General features: G+C 41.3%; 1 protein-coding gene across 3 annotated transcripts in view; it reads left to right on the top strand.

The window, feature by feature from the left end:
• The window catches only part of GAS2 (growth arrest specific 2), a 126,607-nt gene extending 108,120 nt beyond the window's left edge, over positions 1-18,487 (top strand). For all 3 annotated transcript variants that reach the window (XM_046638498.1, XM_046638497.1, XM_046638499.1), the window contains exon 8: positions 16,897-18,487. In XM_046638498.1, coding sequence (XP_046494454.1) covers positions 16,897-17,115 — 219 coding nt within the window. In that variant the 3' untranslated portion in view covers positions 17,116-18,487. The remainder of the gene's footprint in view (positions 1-16,896) is intronic.
• The last annotated feature ends 237 nt before the right edge of the window (positions 18,488-18,724 follow it).

The following is an 18,724-nucleotide window of genomic DNA, read 5'->3' as shown; positions in this document are numbered from 1 at the left end:
TCTGGGCCAGAGAGATTTCAAGGTAAGGGGCTGAAACATAATGCTCACAATTTTATGTTGTCTCTTATAAAGCAAAATAAAGTTCAAGAGGTGGAATGGATAACTGATGAAGTTACGTGGAGGTGAGAGTGCCACAGAAAGATCGTTCCAAGGACTCCCTTCTCTTCACCTCCGTCCAAGTCTCAGGCATTTTAACTTCTTTCCTAAATACTGTAAAAGCCTCTTATCTATTCTCTCTTGCTCCAGGTGTTGATTTTCCTGTGGAGCTGCTGGAGATCTTTGTGCAACAGAAATCTTGCCGTGCCAGTCCCTTGCTTAAAACCCATCAGTGCTTCCCCTCACCCCATCCCCTGAGCGTAGGAAGGCATTCAAGATCATCTTCCACGTGGTCACTGTCTACCTGACTAGCTGTATCTCCCAACAGTCTCGCCTCATCCCTCTCACATTTTAGCTGTGGTAATAGTGAGCTGCTCAGTGTTTTGTGCAGACCATGCTGCCTTATGTTTCTGTCCCTTTGCACATGCTTTTCCTTCAGCCTGGGATGCCCTTCTATCCCTTGTTTATCCTAAAACATCCTGTTTTTCTTTGAGACTTAGATCATTTCCTCCACAAAATAGTCACTAGAGCCCTTGCTGCTCAAAAACTAGGCTGACAGTATGTCCCCTGTGCTCTCACAGCATCCTTTGCAAACCTTTATCAGAACAATCTTGGCAAAGGTATGTGGAGGTGATTAAATTATGTTAGAATAAAAAGAAATTTAAACTATTGGCACCTGCATAGAAGACCTGTGTTTGCTTCAGGGTGTCAAAGAAAATTGGAAATAACTTGGCCTATAAAAATGTCCATCAGGGAGAAGTAAAAATAACATTGAGAATATAGGTAAAAGCAAGATTCTACAAAGGTGGAGACATTCTAGCAGAAATAGCGGCCATCAAAGATCAAACAGGCTCCAAATGAAAAGCAAAGAAAGATGAGTCCTGCAGGACTAAATCCCCTTCCTGAAGACCTCTTAGGATGTGGGAGAGACACAGAAGAAAGGGTGGTAGGTTTGAGATTTAAGAATGAATAGGTGCTGAAGGTGCTCAGCGACTGGATAATGGAATTTTGTGAAGCTGTGGAAAGAGCTAGAAAAAGGTACAGAGGGGAGGAGGAGTTCTTTAAATGGAGAATTAGGCAGAGAGGAGAGAGGCGAGGGTTTTAGGTGCTGGTATCAACTCCAAAGACCACTGCCAGGTTGGTGTAGATGGAGAGCACGTCTCAGCTTGTAGGCCTCACTGCTGAGGTCTAAGACCTCAGACGGTCATGCTTTTACCAACTACTTTCAGAAGCCAATGGGCAAACTATGGAGTATCCACTTCCATTAAATAATATGTATTAATCATGTTATGAACAACAGGAGAGAGGAGGGATCTTAGAATCTGGAGGCCACAAATGTGACTTTAACATTAATTACAAAATTTTATTTTTGATCTTGCCACATAAGCTTGTTAGATGCTATGGGGTGTGACTCACAAAGTGACAGACAGAAAAGAGCTTTGGGTGGCCTTAGAAGATATTAGAACAAACCAAAGAGGACATTTAAGACAAAAGAAGGAAGGAGCTGACTCAGAGCGAGTTACACCATTGCCAGCTTTGCCTCCCTACATACTACTGATGAGGGGCTGGCTTCATGCTGTCAACAATGGTGACATTTCTATTAGCAAGAAAGGGATGCAGTCCCTTATATAAACAAGCGCATTACTGGAGGTTTAGCTGAATTTGAAACAAAGTATTAGGAAATATAGGTTAGACTTGTCAATGAGGAATGACTATTGCTGCTCCTTTAACATTATAATTTAACTTAGAATAAAGGGGCACGGGAAGGTATTTCCTAGAAAAACCATGGTTTCTGACTGGCATGCAGAGATAGAGCTATGCAAGGGCGTTCCTGAAGTATGTGAAGGTATTTGTAGAAACAGGAACAGATCATCATGTGCACTGGGTTGTTGAGGAGAGAAAAGGAAGTGGCCAGGGGACCCACATGGCTGAGGATTTCTTCTGTGGATTTCACCATGAGGAAATGTACATTATTTGAGAGAGAGAGACAAAATAAATAGAAAGTTATTCCATTGTGCCAGCCAGGCCCTAGTTAAACAACATCCGTCTAACAATAGTTGAAGGAAAAAAAGACGTGGGAATGGGGATGGATGTGTGTATATATATATATATATATATATATTTATATCAGATGGGGTAAATTTGTATAAGTTATTTCTCTAAGTATATGTGTGTATATAACACATCTGTACACACACACACACACACATGAAAGATTTTAGAAAATCGTGAGCAAAATTATTGAAATAAGAAAATAGAGATATAAAATTGTGGAAATACAGAAATAGAGGATAGGCTGGTGAAAATGTTAGTGTCAACTTTGACAGGAAAAGAGATACCAGAATTCTTGAGGCGAAAGTAAATTTAAGAGCAGAGAAAGTCAACATGGGAGCTTCGGGAATTCACGTGTGAAAACACGGTGGATTTGAGCAGGCGGTTTCTGCGGATAATTTCCTAGGGCGTTAGTTATGTGCAGCTTTTATCAAGAGAGCGGGTGTCGTCCGGCCTCCCTGTGGGACATCAGGGTGGCCCCATGGAACAATAGGCTCATTTAGAAGTGAGCATGTGACCAGCCCTCAGGGGTGGATGGACGCAGCCAGTGAGGAATTGTTTCATTCTTCTGGACTTCATCTTTAAGAAGACTGAACAGTTTGGAAGCGAGCTCCAAACTTCACACGCTCATATTGGGAAATAAAAGGTGGACATAGAATGTTCAGTAAAGAAAGATGTTTGAATTCAGAATAGCACAATTATTTAAAAGATGTAACAATATAGTTTTGTGGAAGGTCAAGACAAAAGATCTTTTTTAAAAGCCATATTCAAAAGTTATACTTTTACATCTATGTTGATGAGTGAGATTGGTTTATATTTTTCTTCTATGTTCTTAAACTGTTTAAATAACATGAGAGAGTGAGTCGGAGGAGGAGGAACACTTTTGTGCCTCAGAGAAGGGTTTGGGGGCTGGTGAGGGTTACAGGGACCCCGTGGTTCAGCTCTGGAGAGCACACGGCATTGTATCAGAGTAGAGGGAGAAGCAGGAAGAGCAAGGAGCCACGATCTTGGAAAGAAAGTTTCTGGAGGAGAAATGCTGAGACATCATTGTTCACGAGTCAGAAATATCTGATAGGAATGGGGAAGATAAAACAAACTAAAAGGAAACAGTGCGAACAGCAAAGCTTTGTGTTCCTAAGTTCATGTCAGGGGCTCCTCTGAGGATATTATAATGCTTTTGTTTGATGTTGGCAGAAAGCCACATATGTGCAATATGAAAATAATTTTAAAAGTAACATGAGAGGATAAAGTGAAATGGATTTTGTAAACCATTAAGTGCTATTAAAATGTTAGGAAACACATGTGAGAGTAGGTAGCCGGGTTGTACCAAAGGTCTGGATGCTCTTCCATTTTCTGCTTCTCCTGAAGTATCTCGGGAACAAAGAGCGTCATTAATTTTATACTGATTCCAGATCAAATCTCATCCTGATATAGAGAAGTGTATGAGAGCCTACCAGCTAGTTCACAGAAGAAGAAGGTTTTTGGAGCGATAAAGTAATTTTCTGGATGATGAAATATATTTTTTTCCTATGTTTTGGGATCGTATTTCTCCCTTTTTGCTTTTGTTTTCTTAAGTAGCAGAACTGACTATTTTAAATTGAATTTTTATAAAGAAATACGCATATATAGGTAATAAAGTGGTGCTATAAGATTTATGACTCAAAACAGCAAACCTGCCCCTTCTTTTACTCCTTTTTCCTTTCTCCTGAGTTCTCCCTGGAGGCAGCTGGTTTCACCTGTATAACTGTTTCTTCCTTTATGTATCTCTAAGTTTCTAAATTGTATACTTATGCTGGTCTGTCTGTGTTTTTCATGGAGACGTTTTTCTGTGATGTCCTCATAAACCCAATGTAGCAAGAGCAGGAAGGGACGATGGAGCAAGCTCGTGGCTGTCCCTCACCCACCACACGCATTCCTTCCCTTCCTCCTGTTTGCCCAGCGTCCTTGGTGAAACTACAGTGTTGGTCACGTCAGCATTCAGTATGTATTTATAATGATCGTGTAAGTATTGCAGTGTGTCATGATTACTTTTCCTTTTTGCAACAACTCCGATTTTCCCTGAAGTCAATAATGTCTCATCTTTTTTCGTCCTAAGTATGACTAAGAAGTCCTTACCAGATCCCCTTAGAGAGCTGTAAACCCATCACCATGATGTCACAGGCAGCTACATCAGTTAATCTGTGGGTTTCATTTCCAACCCCTCCACGCCCCGATTCCCCAGGTCTGTCTCATAGGGTCATCTGAGACTGCTTTCATTTGGTTTTATGTTGGGTCCCCTATTTCCTTATTCACTTGTCTTCTGTAGATTACTCCTTTGTTTTCTTAGAGGTCATCCTAAGAAAATATGTAATCATTCCTTCATCCAACATGTATTTATTGGACATATATTATGAAACAAGCAGTGTTCTGGGAGCTGAGGATACATCAGAGAACAGAACAGATGATCCCTCACTACCTTGAGGACTTTGTAATCCTCTGTGTGTGCATGTGCCTGTGCATGTGTGTGTGTGTGTTTGCACGGTTTCCAGATAAAATGCAGGGTGCTCAGCTACATCTGGATTTCAGATAAACAACAAATACATTTTAATATAAATATATTCCAAATATTGCAGGGGACATGCTTATTCTGAGAGAGTTCTTCGTTGTTTATTCAAAGTTATTTGAAGTGTTTATTCGAAGTTATTCAACTTTGTTGTTTATTCAAATTCAGCTAGGTGTCCTGTACTTTTATATGATAAATCTGGCAACCCGAATTAGGAGGGATTATACTAAACAATAAACATAATAAATATGTAAATTACAGAGCTTGCTAGCAAGTGGGTAAATGTCATGCTGGGATGGAAAAGGAAAAATAGGGCAGGGTAAGGCAGGGTGGGAGTCCAGGAGTAGAGCCTGCCACCTTAAAAGCATAGTCAGGGTAAGATGCCTTGAGAAGGTGAGAGGTGAGCGAGGGCCTGAAGGATGGGAGCATTTAGCCCTGCAGGTACCCAGGGGACAGGTCTTCTAGACAGAAGGAACACCAAGTCAGGAGCAGGCCTGCTGTGGCCCTGGAGAGTCCAAGAACTAGCAAGGAGACCAGCGTGGCTGTGACAGAGCACCTGAGCGATCCAGTGGTCTGAAGTCAGACAGGTGACCGGAGTGCAGACCACAGGGGAACGTGGAGGCCATGGGAAGGACTTGGTCCTTGACTCCCATTTAAACAAGGAGCCACTCAGGGTTTTGAGCAGAGTAGTAGCATGAGGTGACTTCTGTTTTAACAGGATCCCTCGAGTTTCTCTCTGTTGAGAACACACTGAGAGGCCAGGGTGGAAGCAGGAAGAGCTGTTGGAAGGTTACTGTGGTAATGCAGGTGAGATGTGGGAACTCCGCACGAGGGAGATAGCAGTGGAGCTGATGAGAACAGAATGGATTCCGGATGAATTTGTTCTCTGACATTTTATTGAGAAAAATTTCAAATGTACAGAGAAGTTAATGGCCATATAGCTACCATCTAGGTTCTAGAATGAGCACTTCGCTCATTTTTTTATCTGCTTTATCTGCTTCGTCGTGTTTCTATCCATCTCTCCATCCTGTGCCTGTGTCATCCCTAGTCTGGAGCATCTCTGATTCAGTATCTGCAAAATCAATATTCGGTCTCCTGCTGTGATGATGTGGTCAGTGGTACCACTGGATAGTCACAGGCATAACAGATCTGGAGTGGGGCACGGTAAATCTAGGGGCCAAGTGAACCTTAAAGAACTGACTTTCAACAAATTCTCCTCTTTCAAGCCATGCTTCTTTCCTCACCTGATGACAGTAGCTGGTGATTTTAAAACCTGAATTTCCTATAGTTTCCAGGTGTGATTTGGCTTTTTTTGGCAGCTGCCACTCAGGTTTTTAGTTTCAGCTCTCTCCCCACCACTTAGTCGGTTACTACTCGTCTGTTTTCCATCTTCTAAAAATGTGTTGACCTTTCTTGTCTACTGTTCTATCTTCTCAATTTCCCTCTGTCCTTGTGGCTTTATAAGATTTTTATTCCTGGCCTTTCATTTCACTGGGGCTTTGAGGGGCAGGAGATTCATGTCTTCTAATGTGTTGTCAATACAAAAGATCTGAATGTATTTAGTAATATTTTGATTTCCATTTTAAAAGGCTCTACCAATATACTAAAGATACATTAAAAACAGTGGCAAAGTAATCGTTTTCAGGATATCTGGGTTCCAGACACTGTTGTTACCTGATGGGACCTGGGACGACATCAGATTGGAAATCGTGAATGTGCATCATTGTCACAAAATGTTAACCTTTGGCTCTCCCAGTACTGATTCCAGTCTGTTCTTGGGTTTTTGTATCAGAGTTTAGAAGAGAGAATGGAGTTCAGATTGAGTCAGACAAACTTGACCCTGTTTGATTAGTGGGAGGAAAAGGTTTCCATCGCCCCTTGGAGCCCAGCTCCAGTCTCTGAGATGGATGAATTCTAGTTTCAGTCAGTATACCCTAGCTACAAATCCCTCTCTAGGCAGCTCTTCTCTTTCCAGCACCAGCGTTTTCCGCCTCATCGCTTTCACTGTGCTGAGCGTTCTATCAAATATTTATCATAACTCTGCCTCCCCTGTCTGAGACGGTGCCATAGACTGGTAATTAGATTGCAGCTAAGGCGTCTTAATTTCATTTGGTGCAGAGCTGGGGAAATGGAGACCTTACAGAACAAGTGGATGAGCCCTGACAGGGAGTTGGCATTGAGTGCTGCTACACAGATTTCCAAGCAGATGCAAATGCAACTTTTTGCCAGTCCATGGTTACGTTCATCTGCTAGCAGCTCTTCTCATGTTTGCTTCCAGAAAGAAGCTGCTGAGAGTCATTTGTCTACAATGTGCCCAGGAAGTGAACTTTTCTCCCACAGGGAAACAACAAAAACAGGCCAGGAATTTCTTTCTAGCCTGCCTCAATAGCCAGATTACTGACTCAAGGCCTTGGTCATGTCAGAAGATGGGCTGTCACCGTTTAGGGCATGACAACAGTCCATCCTTCAAAGGAGGGTTTGAGAATTGCATTCCGCCTGATGGATGATTTATTACTGAAGACAAGAACAAATCACAAGACTGGGAATCAGAAGACCAGTGTCTGTTTTCTTGCTGTGTGTCTGTGAGCCACCCACTTAACCTCTCTGAGGCTCTCTTTCTCCATTTGTGCAATGGGAACAGTAATACTAGCCTGCTGAAGCACTGGGCAGGTGTGACAACAAAATGAAATGACTGAAGAGCAAGTACTCAGCAGACTCTCAGGGGCCTCTCCTGTGTGGTTTCCTGTCGGCGTGTGGGGCCCAGGGCAAAGCACTCTGGCTGCAGCCGATTTTCAATGTTTTTGTATGGGTGAAACAATTGGGTTCAAATTCAAATAGATTCTTCCAAGCATGTTTACACACCTTCTTTGTTCTGGGTCTGGGATGTGTTCAGAGCTGGGCAATATGATCATTAATGCAGACATCGTAAAATGGCAACATGTATTCCTAAAGAAAAGACGTGTTGTCCCTGTGAAGAGTCGAGCTAAGAACTCAGACAGCCATGGCTGCTGGCAAAGCCCCTTGTGGGTGCATGGCTAAGTGGGAATGAGTATTGTCTTCGAAGTCAGAGAAATTCTGGTTCCAATGAAACTTTGTCACTTCCTAGCTAGGTGACTTTGGGCGATTTACATAACCTTTCTGAGCTGCCACTTCCCCATCTGTAAATGTGGATGATAATGCAAACTACTTAGAGTTGCTCAAGAGCTAACTGAAATAAAAATCTATAAAAAGTTTATCGTCATCATCACAACACTATTATTATTTTAATACTAATAATTCTCATGATAGTCTACTATTGAGTGTAGTGTGCCGGGCACTGTTGCTACAGGCTTACACATATTAATATCTTTATTCAAAAAACTCTAGGAGGAAGGAATTATTGTGATCATTTTAAAGATGAGAAACTGAGGCACGGAGAGATTAAATAAACGTCTTCAGGTTGTACAGCTGGTTAGTGGTAACCGTATCTAGGCAGTCTGATAAAGACAAAATGGATGGTGGCTTCTGCTCTCGTTCCTGTTAATTATCTCTCTCAAGCTTTCTCTAAGAAAAGCACATAATAAACTAAAGGACTGGTAGAAAAATAAAAATGAGGCAATAAATATGAAAAATGTTTTGTAAACAATAAAGTGATAATTCTAGAAGCTTGTTTATTTGGGTAGTATTTAACCATTTATAATTTCAAATAGCTTGAGAATTAGATGAATCCTCGACCTTTGACAGAGAAGTCTTCACATGGCATCTGTGGTTAACAGAGTCTCTGCTGCCCTCTTCACAGGTGACCTTGACACTTACCTGAGAATTGCAGGTACCAGGCTGTCAACATGGCCAGCTAGCGACCGAACACCTGCCATCTTCCTCCTCCATGTGTCAGGGAACCCTAGGCAGGTAGCTGAATTCCCAGTCGCCCAATTTTGAGCATATGCCATTTCAGTATAGCATCAGATGATGACAGAGTCTGCTGTCCTATAAATTAGTTTAACACTCTTTCTCTGGAGAGCAGATGACTGTCTTCTAAAAACAATATTTTTCCTCAAGTTATGATGGCTTATAAAAACACCCAGGGAGTGGGCTTGACAAGGAGGTGTAGGAAGCACATGATCTCCCAGGAGACTGAGCTGATCTGCGTGTAGGTGGGTTATCTCCCCTAGGCAGGCGGTGTCAGAGACGGTTGTCTCGTCTCGTGAAAGGATGGCTCCAGGGGAGAGCAGTTAACAGACTGGGCTGAAATATAAGCTGTTGTGGTCAGTTAAGTGGGGAAGGGCTGCATGAGCCAGAGCTGTGCTGAGCGACCCCAAAACTTAAGCATTGAAAGGAAAAAGGAGGGGGTGAAAATTTTATTAAATAATTTTTTCCTATAATGAACAATATTTTTTAAAAATGCATTCCAGGTGGAATGAGAATTTGTGAAGGTAGACAATGAAGAGAATAATATACTTAATTCTGGATTCATTCAGGATATTTTCTTCTCCTCTCCTCCCTTCCCCTTCTCCTCTCTTGTCCATTGCTCTGTTGATTCTCAATACAATCTCCTGCTTTCTTATATGATTCCTGTTATAGCTTCAGTCTTTGACCCAACATCTGTTTTTCTCTCAAAGGAATTCTCTAAGCAACGGTTGATGTGGATTATCATTCATATCCTGGTTTTTGTCAGACTTTCCCTTCTAAAGACAAGTCATTTCATCATTCCCTTTTTCTTATCTTTCCATAAATAAGTAATGTCTTCTATGTATCACATATTGTAATTGTTGCCAGGTATACAAAGCTGAATAGGATGCAGCCCTTTAGGGAGGTCATAGGAAGTTAGAAAAAGAAGGACAAGAAAATAAGGCAACAAAGTATTACAGGTACCCTGCACGAGGTCTGTGCAGGAATATCTCAAGTTCCGAAGAAGGTAATCTACGAGTTAGAGAGTGCAAAAATATCCCACAAAGGCAGTGATTTCTGGAGGGAGCATTAATAGGTGTTAACTTTGTTCATTCATTCATTTAACAAGCATTTATTGAATGCCCATTGTGTACTTAGCACTGTACTAGGCCCTCGGGGTATGAAATTTAGCATGGAATAACCTTGCATTGCACTCAACGAATATTTGTTGAATGACCAAAGGAAGGGACTCACTTTAATTCATCTGGTGAATGTGGAACAATTCTCTACTTATAGAAAGGCATGAAACTTTCAGGGGATTCTGAGAAGTTCAGAATATTTGTGGGGTAGGTAATTTGGAGGGTGCGCATGGGCATAGACAATAGGGCCACAGTATAGCTGCATAGTTGTGCAGTACACAACACTATCTGCTCACTAAGGCATAGTGAAAAAGAAGGTGGGACAGGAATAGTGCACCATAAAGTGCTTTGTGTCAAGCTAATTGTTCTCATGGGGGGCAGGAGAGGGGCAGAGGTCGGAGAGGGGATATCGGAATCGCTGGTAGATTGTTTCTTCAAATTTTGTGTGCGTCCGCCCACCCTAGAGATGCAGATTCTGCCCTGTCCCTCCTACACACACACACACACACACACGCTCACGCTCACGGCACTGCTCTCCCAGAATCTTTGCCACAGCCTCGTTGTGCTCGTGATTATGAGTCATATTCCTCAGGTGGGCTGGAGCTATAACTGGCTGAGAAACACTACAGACAAGGGAGAACCATGGGCAGGTTTTTAAGCCAGGCAGTAGCATGCTCCGAGAACAGAAGATGACTCTGGTCCTGGAGAGGAGGTTAGTGAGTGTCGGAGAGGATGAGGGCATCCTGCTGGAAAGCTTTAACATCCTCAGGGCTTAATGACATTGATATTCGAGCACTTGACATAACTCCTGCTGCCCTTGGGTTTCAAGGTTACCGACGCAAGATTCAAATCAGAATGAAAGAGATTTGTCAGTGTTTCCCTGAGAAGGTGGTGACAGCTGAAGCGTTTCATAGGAATTGATTTAGGGCAGATGTGGACCTTCAAGCAGATCTGTGCTGGGGAATGAATAAAATAAAGCTATCAAATATGGACACGTAGCATTTAAGTTCTGCTTATCTGGAAGACATGTCCTGTTAGTTTTTTTTGATGCTGGTGAGTTTTTTTTTTTGATGCTGGTGCTTCTGTTTGTATAATAGAGCTATACACAGCTTGGTCACCTTAAAAACAAATACATTACCGATAAATCCATATTTTCCAGCTGTATCTGACCATTTTTTTCATTTAGTAAAACATATAATTTTCTGTGATCTACTTAAATATCAACTGTGCCAGTCAACCAAAAGTGAGTGGATATATTTCTGTGTTTAAAGACTAATTAATGTCCCCAAGAAGAAGAAAACTACATACTTTTTCTTGCTTTAAGCTCTTAATACTTACACATAGTGTGATTCCAGTCTGTCTCTCCAAGCTACGTAATTAGAGAGGAAAAGAAAAATCTCCTTTCTGAAATCTTATCACACATCAAGAGCCCTCAGACCCCAGGGACCTCAAGATTAGTAGGGAGCGGTTGAATCAATGTTTGTACAACTTTTGAGTTTTCTGTTGTGTTCTGTTAGTATGGAAGAATTAACTTACTTCCTTTCAACCCATTTTTTTCCTTTGAATTAAGTGTCTGGATGAGCTACAGCACTTTTTGGTTATGGGATACCTTGTTACCTTGTAATGTTAGGAAAATAAGATTGAAAGGTGGTGCTAGAAAGCAGGGTTAGGTAAACATATTGTAGCCTAACAAAACATGCATTGAATCCAGTAAGTCTGGACTTATCCGACATGTTATAAACCACAGCTGGGTCAATCTATTAAGTGATTCACCCACCTATAAATATTAGGTTCCTTTTTAGAATAATAATTCTTGGAAGAGTACTGCTCTTCAGTTGTACAGCTGTGTACTAGATTGGAACCAAGAAGATGTGATTTCTAGCCTGGCTTCAGGGAGCCCCATGTCTCTGCCTCCGTCTCTGACCCTCCATCTCTGCCTGTTTGTCCATCTGTGAAATGAGAGCATTGCCAGTGGCCTCAGTGTTTCTTTTTATCCTCTTTATTTCAACAAGGCATGTTTGTAGATTACCTGGGCCACAGTAGGTGCTTTAATATTATGACTCTAGGTCATCTAAGGAAAAAGTGTCCCTTTTGCTGGCACACAGGAAGAGGCCTCCTAAGAAAACAACACATAATTGAGCATCCTAATGGGACAGAGTCATAAAACAAAACGCCCTTGATAAGAATGGGAACGTTTTTTCCCATTACTGAAAGAAATTATTAACAAACAAAACATAACTTTGAGGCATATTGATTCTTTTCGCTAGGCAAGAAATGTATATCACTCATAGGCAGCAAAAAAGAAAATGTTTACAACGTTTGCAACAGCCCAGATCTGCTTATAGGCCTTCATTAAGGCCATTGGGAGAAATGTTGAGACACGGTTTTTGTTTTTGTTTTAATTTTTCCCTTCAGCACTGAGAAATGCTTCTAAGTCAGTAACGAGTTTTCTTCCCTTTGGTAGGATCAAGGGCACAGTAAGGAATGAGGCTACCTGTAGGAAATAGTAACAGCCAGAACAGGCCTAACATGCAAAAACTACCGCTTTGCAACATATAATATTGAGGAAGATTTGTAGCAATTCTAACTTATTTTTCTTTACTCGAGAAGTGGAACAAACAACAGTATAGAAAGCCAGTATTAAATACTCAGTCACTGGGGTCGGCCCCATGGCCCATGGTTAAGTTCACACACTCTGCCTCAGTGGCCCACAGTTATGCTGGTTGGGATCCTGGGCGTGGATGTGGCACCGCTCATCAGGCCACACTCAGGCAGCTTCCCACATAGCACAGCAAGAAGAACCTACAACTAGTATATACAACTATGTCCTGGGGGGGGCTTTGGGGAGAAGAGGAAGAAGAAGGAAAAAAAAGAAGATTGGCAACAGATGTTAGCTTGGGTGCCAATCTTTGTAAAAAAATAAAAATAATAAATAACTAAATAAGCAATTGACATGTGCATTGATGCTACCAGTCACGAGGAATTATCTTTTGGAAAGGAAAACAAAATTACTTAACATTGTGAAGCATCAAAAATAAAGGAGCTGTAAGCTGTACACTAACAGAGAATGAAGCCCAGTCCTGCTTATGCCAACAGATACTGGGCTATAAATACAGTCTGTCCTATTACCTGCACTTGACATGTGCTTATTTCTGAAATAATTAGGGCCACTAGTGGATAATCTTTTGTAATTGAATTCAGTGTTTATTTAGGGTATGTTAGAACGTAACACTATAAATCATTTTACATGAGCATTTAATCTGCTTAAGCAGCTTATTACTATTTCTGACATTGATAATTCCTTGACTGTGCTAAATTATCACTAGTAAGTAACTAAGCAGCTATGAAAATCCAAATCTAGAAGCCTTACAGAGTAAGGGCGTATGGTATAATGGAAAAAAGGATTCTAGTCCCATGGCCATGGAGAATAATGTGTGCAAATAAGGGGAATTGAATCTCAGCCTACAGGAGAGAGGAAAATAGTGAAGGTATTTAGGCAGGAAACAATCAACCTTGCATTTATAGAATTCCCTTTGGTGGCAGTTTACTCAATGGATCAGACGGGGCAAGGCTGGAGGTAGTGGGACCTTTGCAGTAGCCCAGGGAATAGATGAGGCACTGAACTAAATGCTAACACAGACCCTGAGAAACGTTAATGGGGGAAACGAATGTTTTTGGTATCTGACTAGTTAGAGAATGCCCGTGCCACCAACCCTATTGGGAAAAGCCTGTGGATGGTGGACTGGTTGGTATGCCTTTGCATTTGGAAGCTCAGAGAAGTGGCAAAGGATAGAGCTGTAATTTGGGAGACAAAAGTAGATGGTAGTGAAATCCATGAGGTTGCAAACAGAGAGGGGTTATGGGGAAAAGAACAGTGGTGAAAGGACAGATCATTCAGAGTCCTTTGGAAGAGTAAAACTTAAAAATAGATAGAAGAAATAGAGCCTATGAAGAAGGCAGAGAAAAACAATTAGGTAGCAGGAGATCCATGGAGTCTTGTCACAGAGAAGAAAGGAATTGGGAGTTTCAAGGAAGGAGTGATCAATACTATCTGATACCTTACCTGAGTGATCAAGAAGGATAAGCGTGGAAGAACATCCATTGGATTTGATCATTCTGGAGGCCATCTTGTTCCCTTTCCCCACACAGTCAGGTAAGAGGTAGGGGGCAGAAGCAATGTGTACTTTGGGTTGGACAGTGAACAGGAAGTTAGAAGTGAAGATATTGAGTGTACGCTTAACTATCAGGAAGCTCAGATGTAAGGAGAAGCTCTGAGACAAAGTAGACTGGGAAGGAGGGAGCAGAGTGGAAGAGGCATGGTTATGTTTATTTCCTGAAGGATAAGGACAATTAGACAATAAGTTGGAGAGAGAGAAGAGTGATGCAATGTTTGATGCAGCTAGGTTCTTCATGAATGGTAACAGAAGTTAGGACATAGTGGGAGGAATTGACCTTAGCCAGGAGGACTTGTTTCTGTGATGAGAAAGGTAGGGAAAAGGATAAATGTAGATTGAGGCAAATTAGCCAGTGGAGGTGCTAAGAGAGAGGAATCTGTGCCTGACGAAGGTGAAGTCATCAGTAGACTGATGAGGATCGAGATGGGTAGTGTGTTTGAGGATAACGGAGAGGAATAGGAAATGGAGCTGACCGAAATAAAAGGTACAAAGATCAATTGATTGCAATTGGCCTAATGTTACTAATCTCTGAAACAGAAAGATTGCTTCCAGCATAGCTCAGAAGCTCTGCCAGGGCTTAGAAGGAAGATTATACATTTGATCCAAGATTGGGGTTCTGTAGGATAAGCGCTGTGGTGGGAGGGAGGGCAGAGTTGAGAGTAATTTGGTTTATAACAGGTTGATTTGCTTTTAGGTTAAACAGTAGGGGTTTTGTTAGGCAGATGGAGGTGGGTGTTAAATTTTTTCTTGATACTGAGCACATACTAAGAAAAGGCATAGAATTTGGATCTCTGCAATCAGGGCTGTAAACGCTTATGGCCCTGAATCTCCCATGCTTGAAACTGTTGCCCAATTGGACTATTGGCTTTCTTAGTGAATTATATGTTGCTGATTAGCTATAGGAAGGAGATAGAAGAGGAGGTGGGCAGAAATTTAATCTTGTTATTCACATTCAGTATGACTCTGTTTCCTGTTGCATCCGCTTTGCAGAGTTCTATGGATTCATAAAGAGTCTGCAAGCAGAGTTTGTATGTGAATGATCGTAATACTCCATTCGGAAAAACATTTCTTTCACTGGTTTCCAGAGTTAACTAATTGTTTAAAAGTTGTCTTGACTGGCGGCTCTTTCTGGTTGAAACAGCCTGCTCACAATCAAGTGAACTTCGACACTCTGCCAGAGGCATTCATACCAAGGATGTTTACAGGTGACTCAAATGTAATGTGCAGGGCTAGGAAATGCCAGAACTTCAACAGTAGGCAAAGCCGCTCTCTGGAACAATGGGAGAAATGGTCAAAGTGATATTTTGCCACTGGACTTTGCAATTTTTGTCCCAGTAGCTCCAAGTTTTTCAAGCAGGCAGCAGAGGCACACACAGCAACTCGTGGGAACGGGAATAGGCCACTAAAATTATAAAACCTTTGATGGGTTTTGCTTTATAAGGAGGAACTGTTATGGGAAAAGCACCAGACTGGGAGTCAGGAAATCTGGGTCCTAGTCTACGCTAATCACATCAAAGATCTGGGCCTCAATGTCTTCATCTGAAAAAACAACCTGGTTCCACTGATAGGACCGGGGGAAACAAAATAGTTATAAGCTAAATGCCGACTCCTTTTAGCTGCCTTCTACTTCAGGGATTCCGGTTTAATGAGTAGATTCTGATGCTAAAAGAAATTTAAAGACTTCTAGCTAGACGGTTTTTCCCAAGATCCTTTCTATCCTAAAATTCTAATGCTCTAAATGAGAATAACCAGTAGGATTACATTTAATTTAATTCTCAAGAGTCTAATAGTTGTAATTATTGTTATTGAGCACATTTTTATTACTTTTCACAAGCTTTGATTTTGAAAACTGCTTTGTGTCAACCCCAAGAATCAGGATTTCTTAGCTTGTGTTCATGGATGAATTTCTGGGAGTCTGTGAAAGGGACACATGCAAGATTTTGTGGATGTGGGCATACAGAAAGAGTCCAAAACTTTAGTCAGAGTCTCAACAGCTAAATGAAAGCAGTAAGAGCACAAGTCATCCCCACTTGATGGGAGTCAAAAGAGGCCCAGTCTCAAGCTGACACAGAGTGAGAGGAATTCAAAGGCATTTCATAGGCTTTACAATGAAAATGACTTCCCAGTCCCCTGTCACAACCACATCCCCTTCCCAAGATGACATTGTCGGTGTGTATTCACACTGTTGCGGGCAGCGGAGGGGGTCCACGGGGTCTCTGGAGATGGTGCAGTATTCCCCCTTATCTCACATTTTCTGATATTTGAAAGAAGCCAAGATCAAATTCTTTGGCTCTCCATCCCAATTCTCCACAACTCTGACATATTTTTACTAGATAGAAAGAACCAGAGTCTTCACTTTTTCAATCTGTAGCCTTGTCAACCTAGAGTTCTAGATGGCTCATGGGCCAGTATGTTTTTTTTGAAAAGACGCATCCTAAAGTAATTAGGAAAAATAAGCATAAAGGAAAACATACACGTTTGGCCATTCAGGAACATCTCGCCTTGAAGGGCTCAGATAGTGACTAGGGAAGACTTTTCTGTGTACATTTTCAGTTCTGTTTTGTATTGAATATTTGTGTGATTATTAACATTATATTTAATAGCAGACATTTCCATGGTCTTTTAAGTCCTGGTTCAGAGAGGAATAACCTTGTGGGAAGAACGGAGCACAGGTCTGAGACAGGAAGCAGGAAATGGGGGCAGAGATGGGGCTGCAATGGAACACTGGGGCTCAGAGAGAAGCCTCCAGACACAGTGAACCAAGCCAGGGATTGGATGGAGCCCCTGCTTCCCATAGCAGGGCAAAGCTGGGGCCTGGGGATGTGTACCTGTGATCTACTGGTATGGAAAAAGCAAACCTTTCATAAACAATATGCTAACTCAGACACGGTGCACCAAGCAGAAAAATAATGGAGTATGAAAAATGAGACAAACAACAAATGGTAACAACACCAGAACTGCAAGCTGATTTTAGATACTGTAAGAATTCCTGGAATATAACACTTTTGCTCTGCTTTCGTTTCAGATGCTGCACAACAAACACGTCATGGTCCGTGTGGGAGGAGGATGGGAAACTTTTGTGGGGTACTTGTTGAAACATGACCCCTGCCGGATGCTGCAGATCTCCCGTGTGGATGGCAAAACATCCCCCATCCAGAGCAAATCGCCGACCCTTAAGGACGTGAATCCAGATAATTACCTGGTGGTCTCTGCCAATTATAAGGCTAAGAAGGAGATTAAATGAAACTAGTTGGTCACTACAAGGGGACTCTCATAATGGCCTGTATCCACTTCTCCAGTGTAGTCAGTTTAGTTCACATGCTCTGAAAATTACTTTGGAAAAAGTCTTAACAGACAGACAAATGCCATCATATTGAAAAACGTCCAAAGAGTAGCACTATTTATTGTAATGCTTCTATAGAAAATGACCTATTAAGAGAAATTCTAAACTCAGATTTAAATTAGACAAATTGTAGGCAAATTATTATTTCTCAGTATGTGAGCACAGTATTTGAGAACACAATATTAGAAATACAGCTCTAGCTAGATAAAAATTGTTATTAGAAGAAAATATTTAGGATTTACAGTTAAGTCAACAGAAGGTGCGTGCTGTATGTCTACAGAGGAAAAGCACCCCGAGGCATTTTTATAATTGCAGGATTTTTAAGCTAATTTTTAAAAAGTGACAATTAGTGGGATAATGTGCTACTAAAAATATCCAACAGCACTATAAGTACAGAGTATTCACAACAGTAATACTTTACTCGAAAGGCCACTTCAGAAAAGTTTACATTCACCTGGAAGAGTGCCTTAAAGTTTATCCCTTACCTATGACCAAATATCTGGGGTACTTTTGGAAGTTTTCAGTAAACCCCTGGGAGAGTTGCTGATGAAGCGTTTCACACATTCCTGAGCACGTGGCTGTGTTGAGACAGTGTAATTCATACACGTAAGCTGACATACGTTTATATTTTGACCGAGTAAATTGTACAGTCACGTGTGCATTGATTTCATGTTATTTTAAAGCATTTCCTTGTTAAAGTATATCTTTAGTTAATCCTACTTTGCTATGCTGTCTAGTGAGGTAAAGTCACTGTAGCTAATGATGTTACAGACTTATGTATACCCTTGTGTACCTAGGACAGAGCTGTTTTGTACCCATAAACAGCAAAATATTGTCCTCCCTGATACAAGAATTAAAAAGATAAATTTAAAAAATCTCATGTCTCTAGATCAGTGCTTCATTCTGAGACAAAGATAACCTTCAAAGGGTAACTTCCCCTGAGAGTTAGGGGAAGAGGCAAACGATGGTTTCCGAGTACTTACTTCTTCCCTTCGGGCGGCTGAGTGCTGGTGGTGTGTGTTCTCCTTAGCGGGGAGTCTAGATTTTATCATAGGTAGTCCCTTAGGTGCTACCTGGAGTATAAAATTACAGGCAGAGTTAATTTGTCATTGCCTTGTTTTTCAATGGCAGCAAAATCCACCTGTTTTGCTCCAGAAAGTCAGGGAGGACGTATCTCAGTTTGTCACGTCACTGATTTAGTCGAAGCATACACGACCTGTTAACTGGGAGGTTTAAAACAACAGGCATGGTATAATTTGGTGGTGCTGGAAGTGGTGATAATCATTCTGGAAAAAAAATGAAAGTTTTGTAGGAAATAAAATCAGCTTGGAACAGTGAATAATTGTAATATCTTTTAAAATACAGATATTGCGTGATTTGACTTTTATGTTCTAAACCAGTATTAACACTGAATTTCTCTGTATAGTAATCGGCAATATTTCCACCAAAACTTTCTCCTGTGCTTAAATTTTTCCCGTTAACATATTTATGTCTTTAATAATTAAAGTTG

The sequence above is a fragment of the Equus quagga genome, chromosome 14 (assembly GCF_021613505.1).
Source record: "Equus quagga isolate Etosha38 chromosome 14, UCLA_HA_Equagga_1.0, whole genome shotgun sequence".
NCBI classification, from domain to species: Eukaryota; Metazoa; Chordata; class Mammalia; order Perissodactyla; family Equidae; genus Equus; species Equus quagga.
The sequence above is the reverse complement of the archived record's forward strand: the minus strand, read 5'-3'. Positions and strand labels throughout refer to the sequence as shown.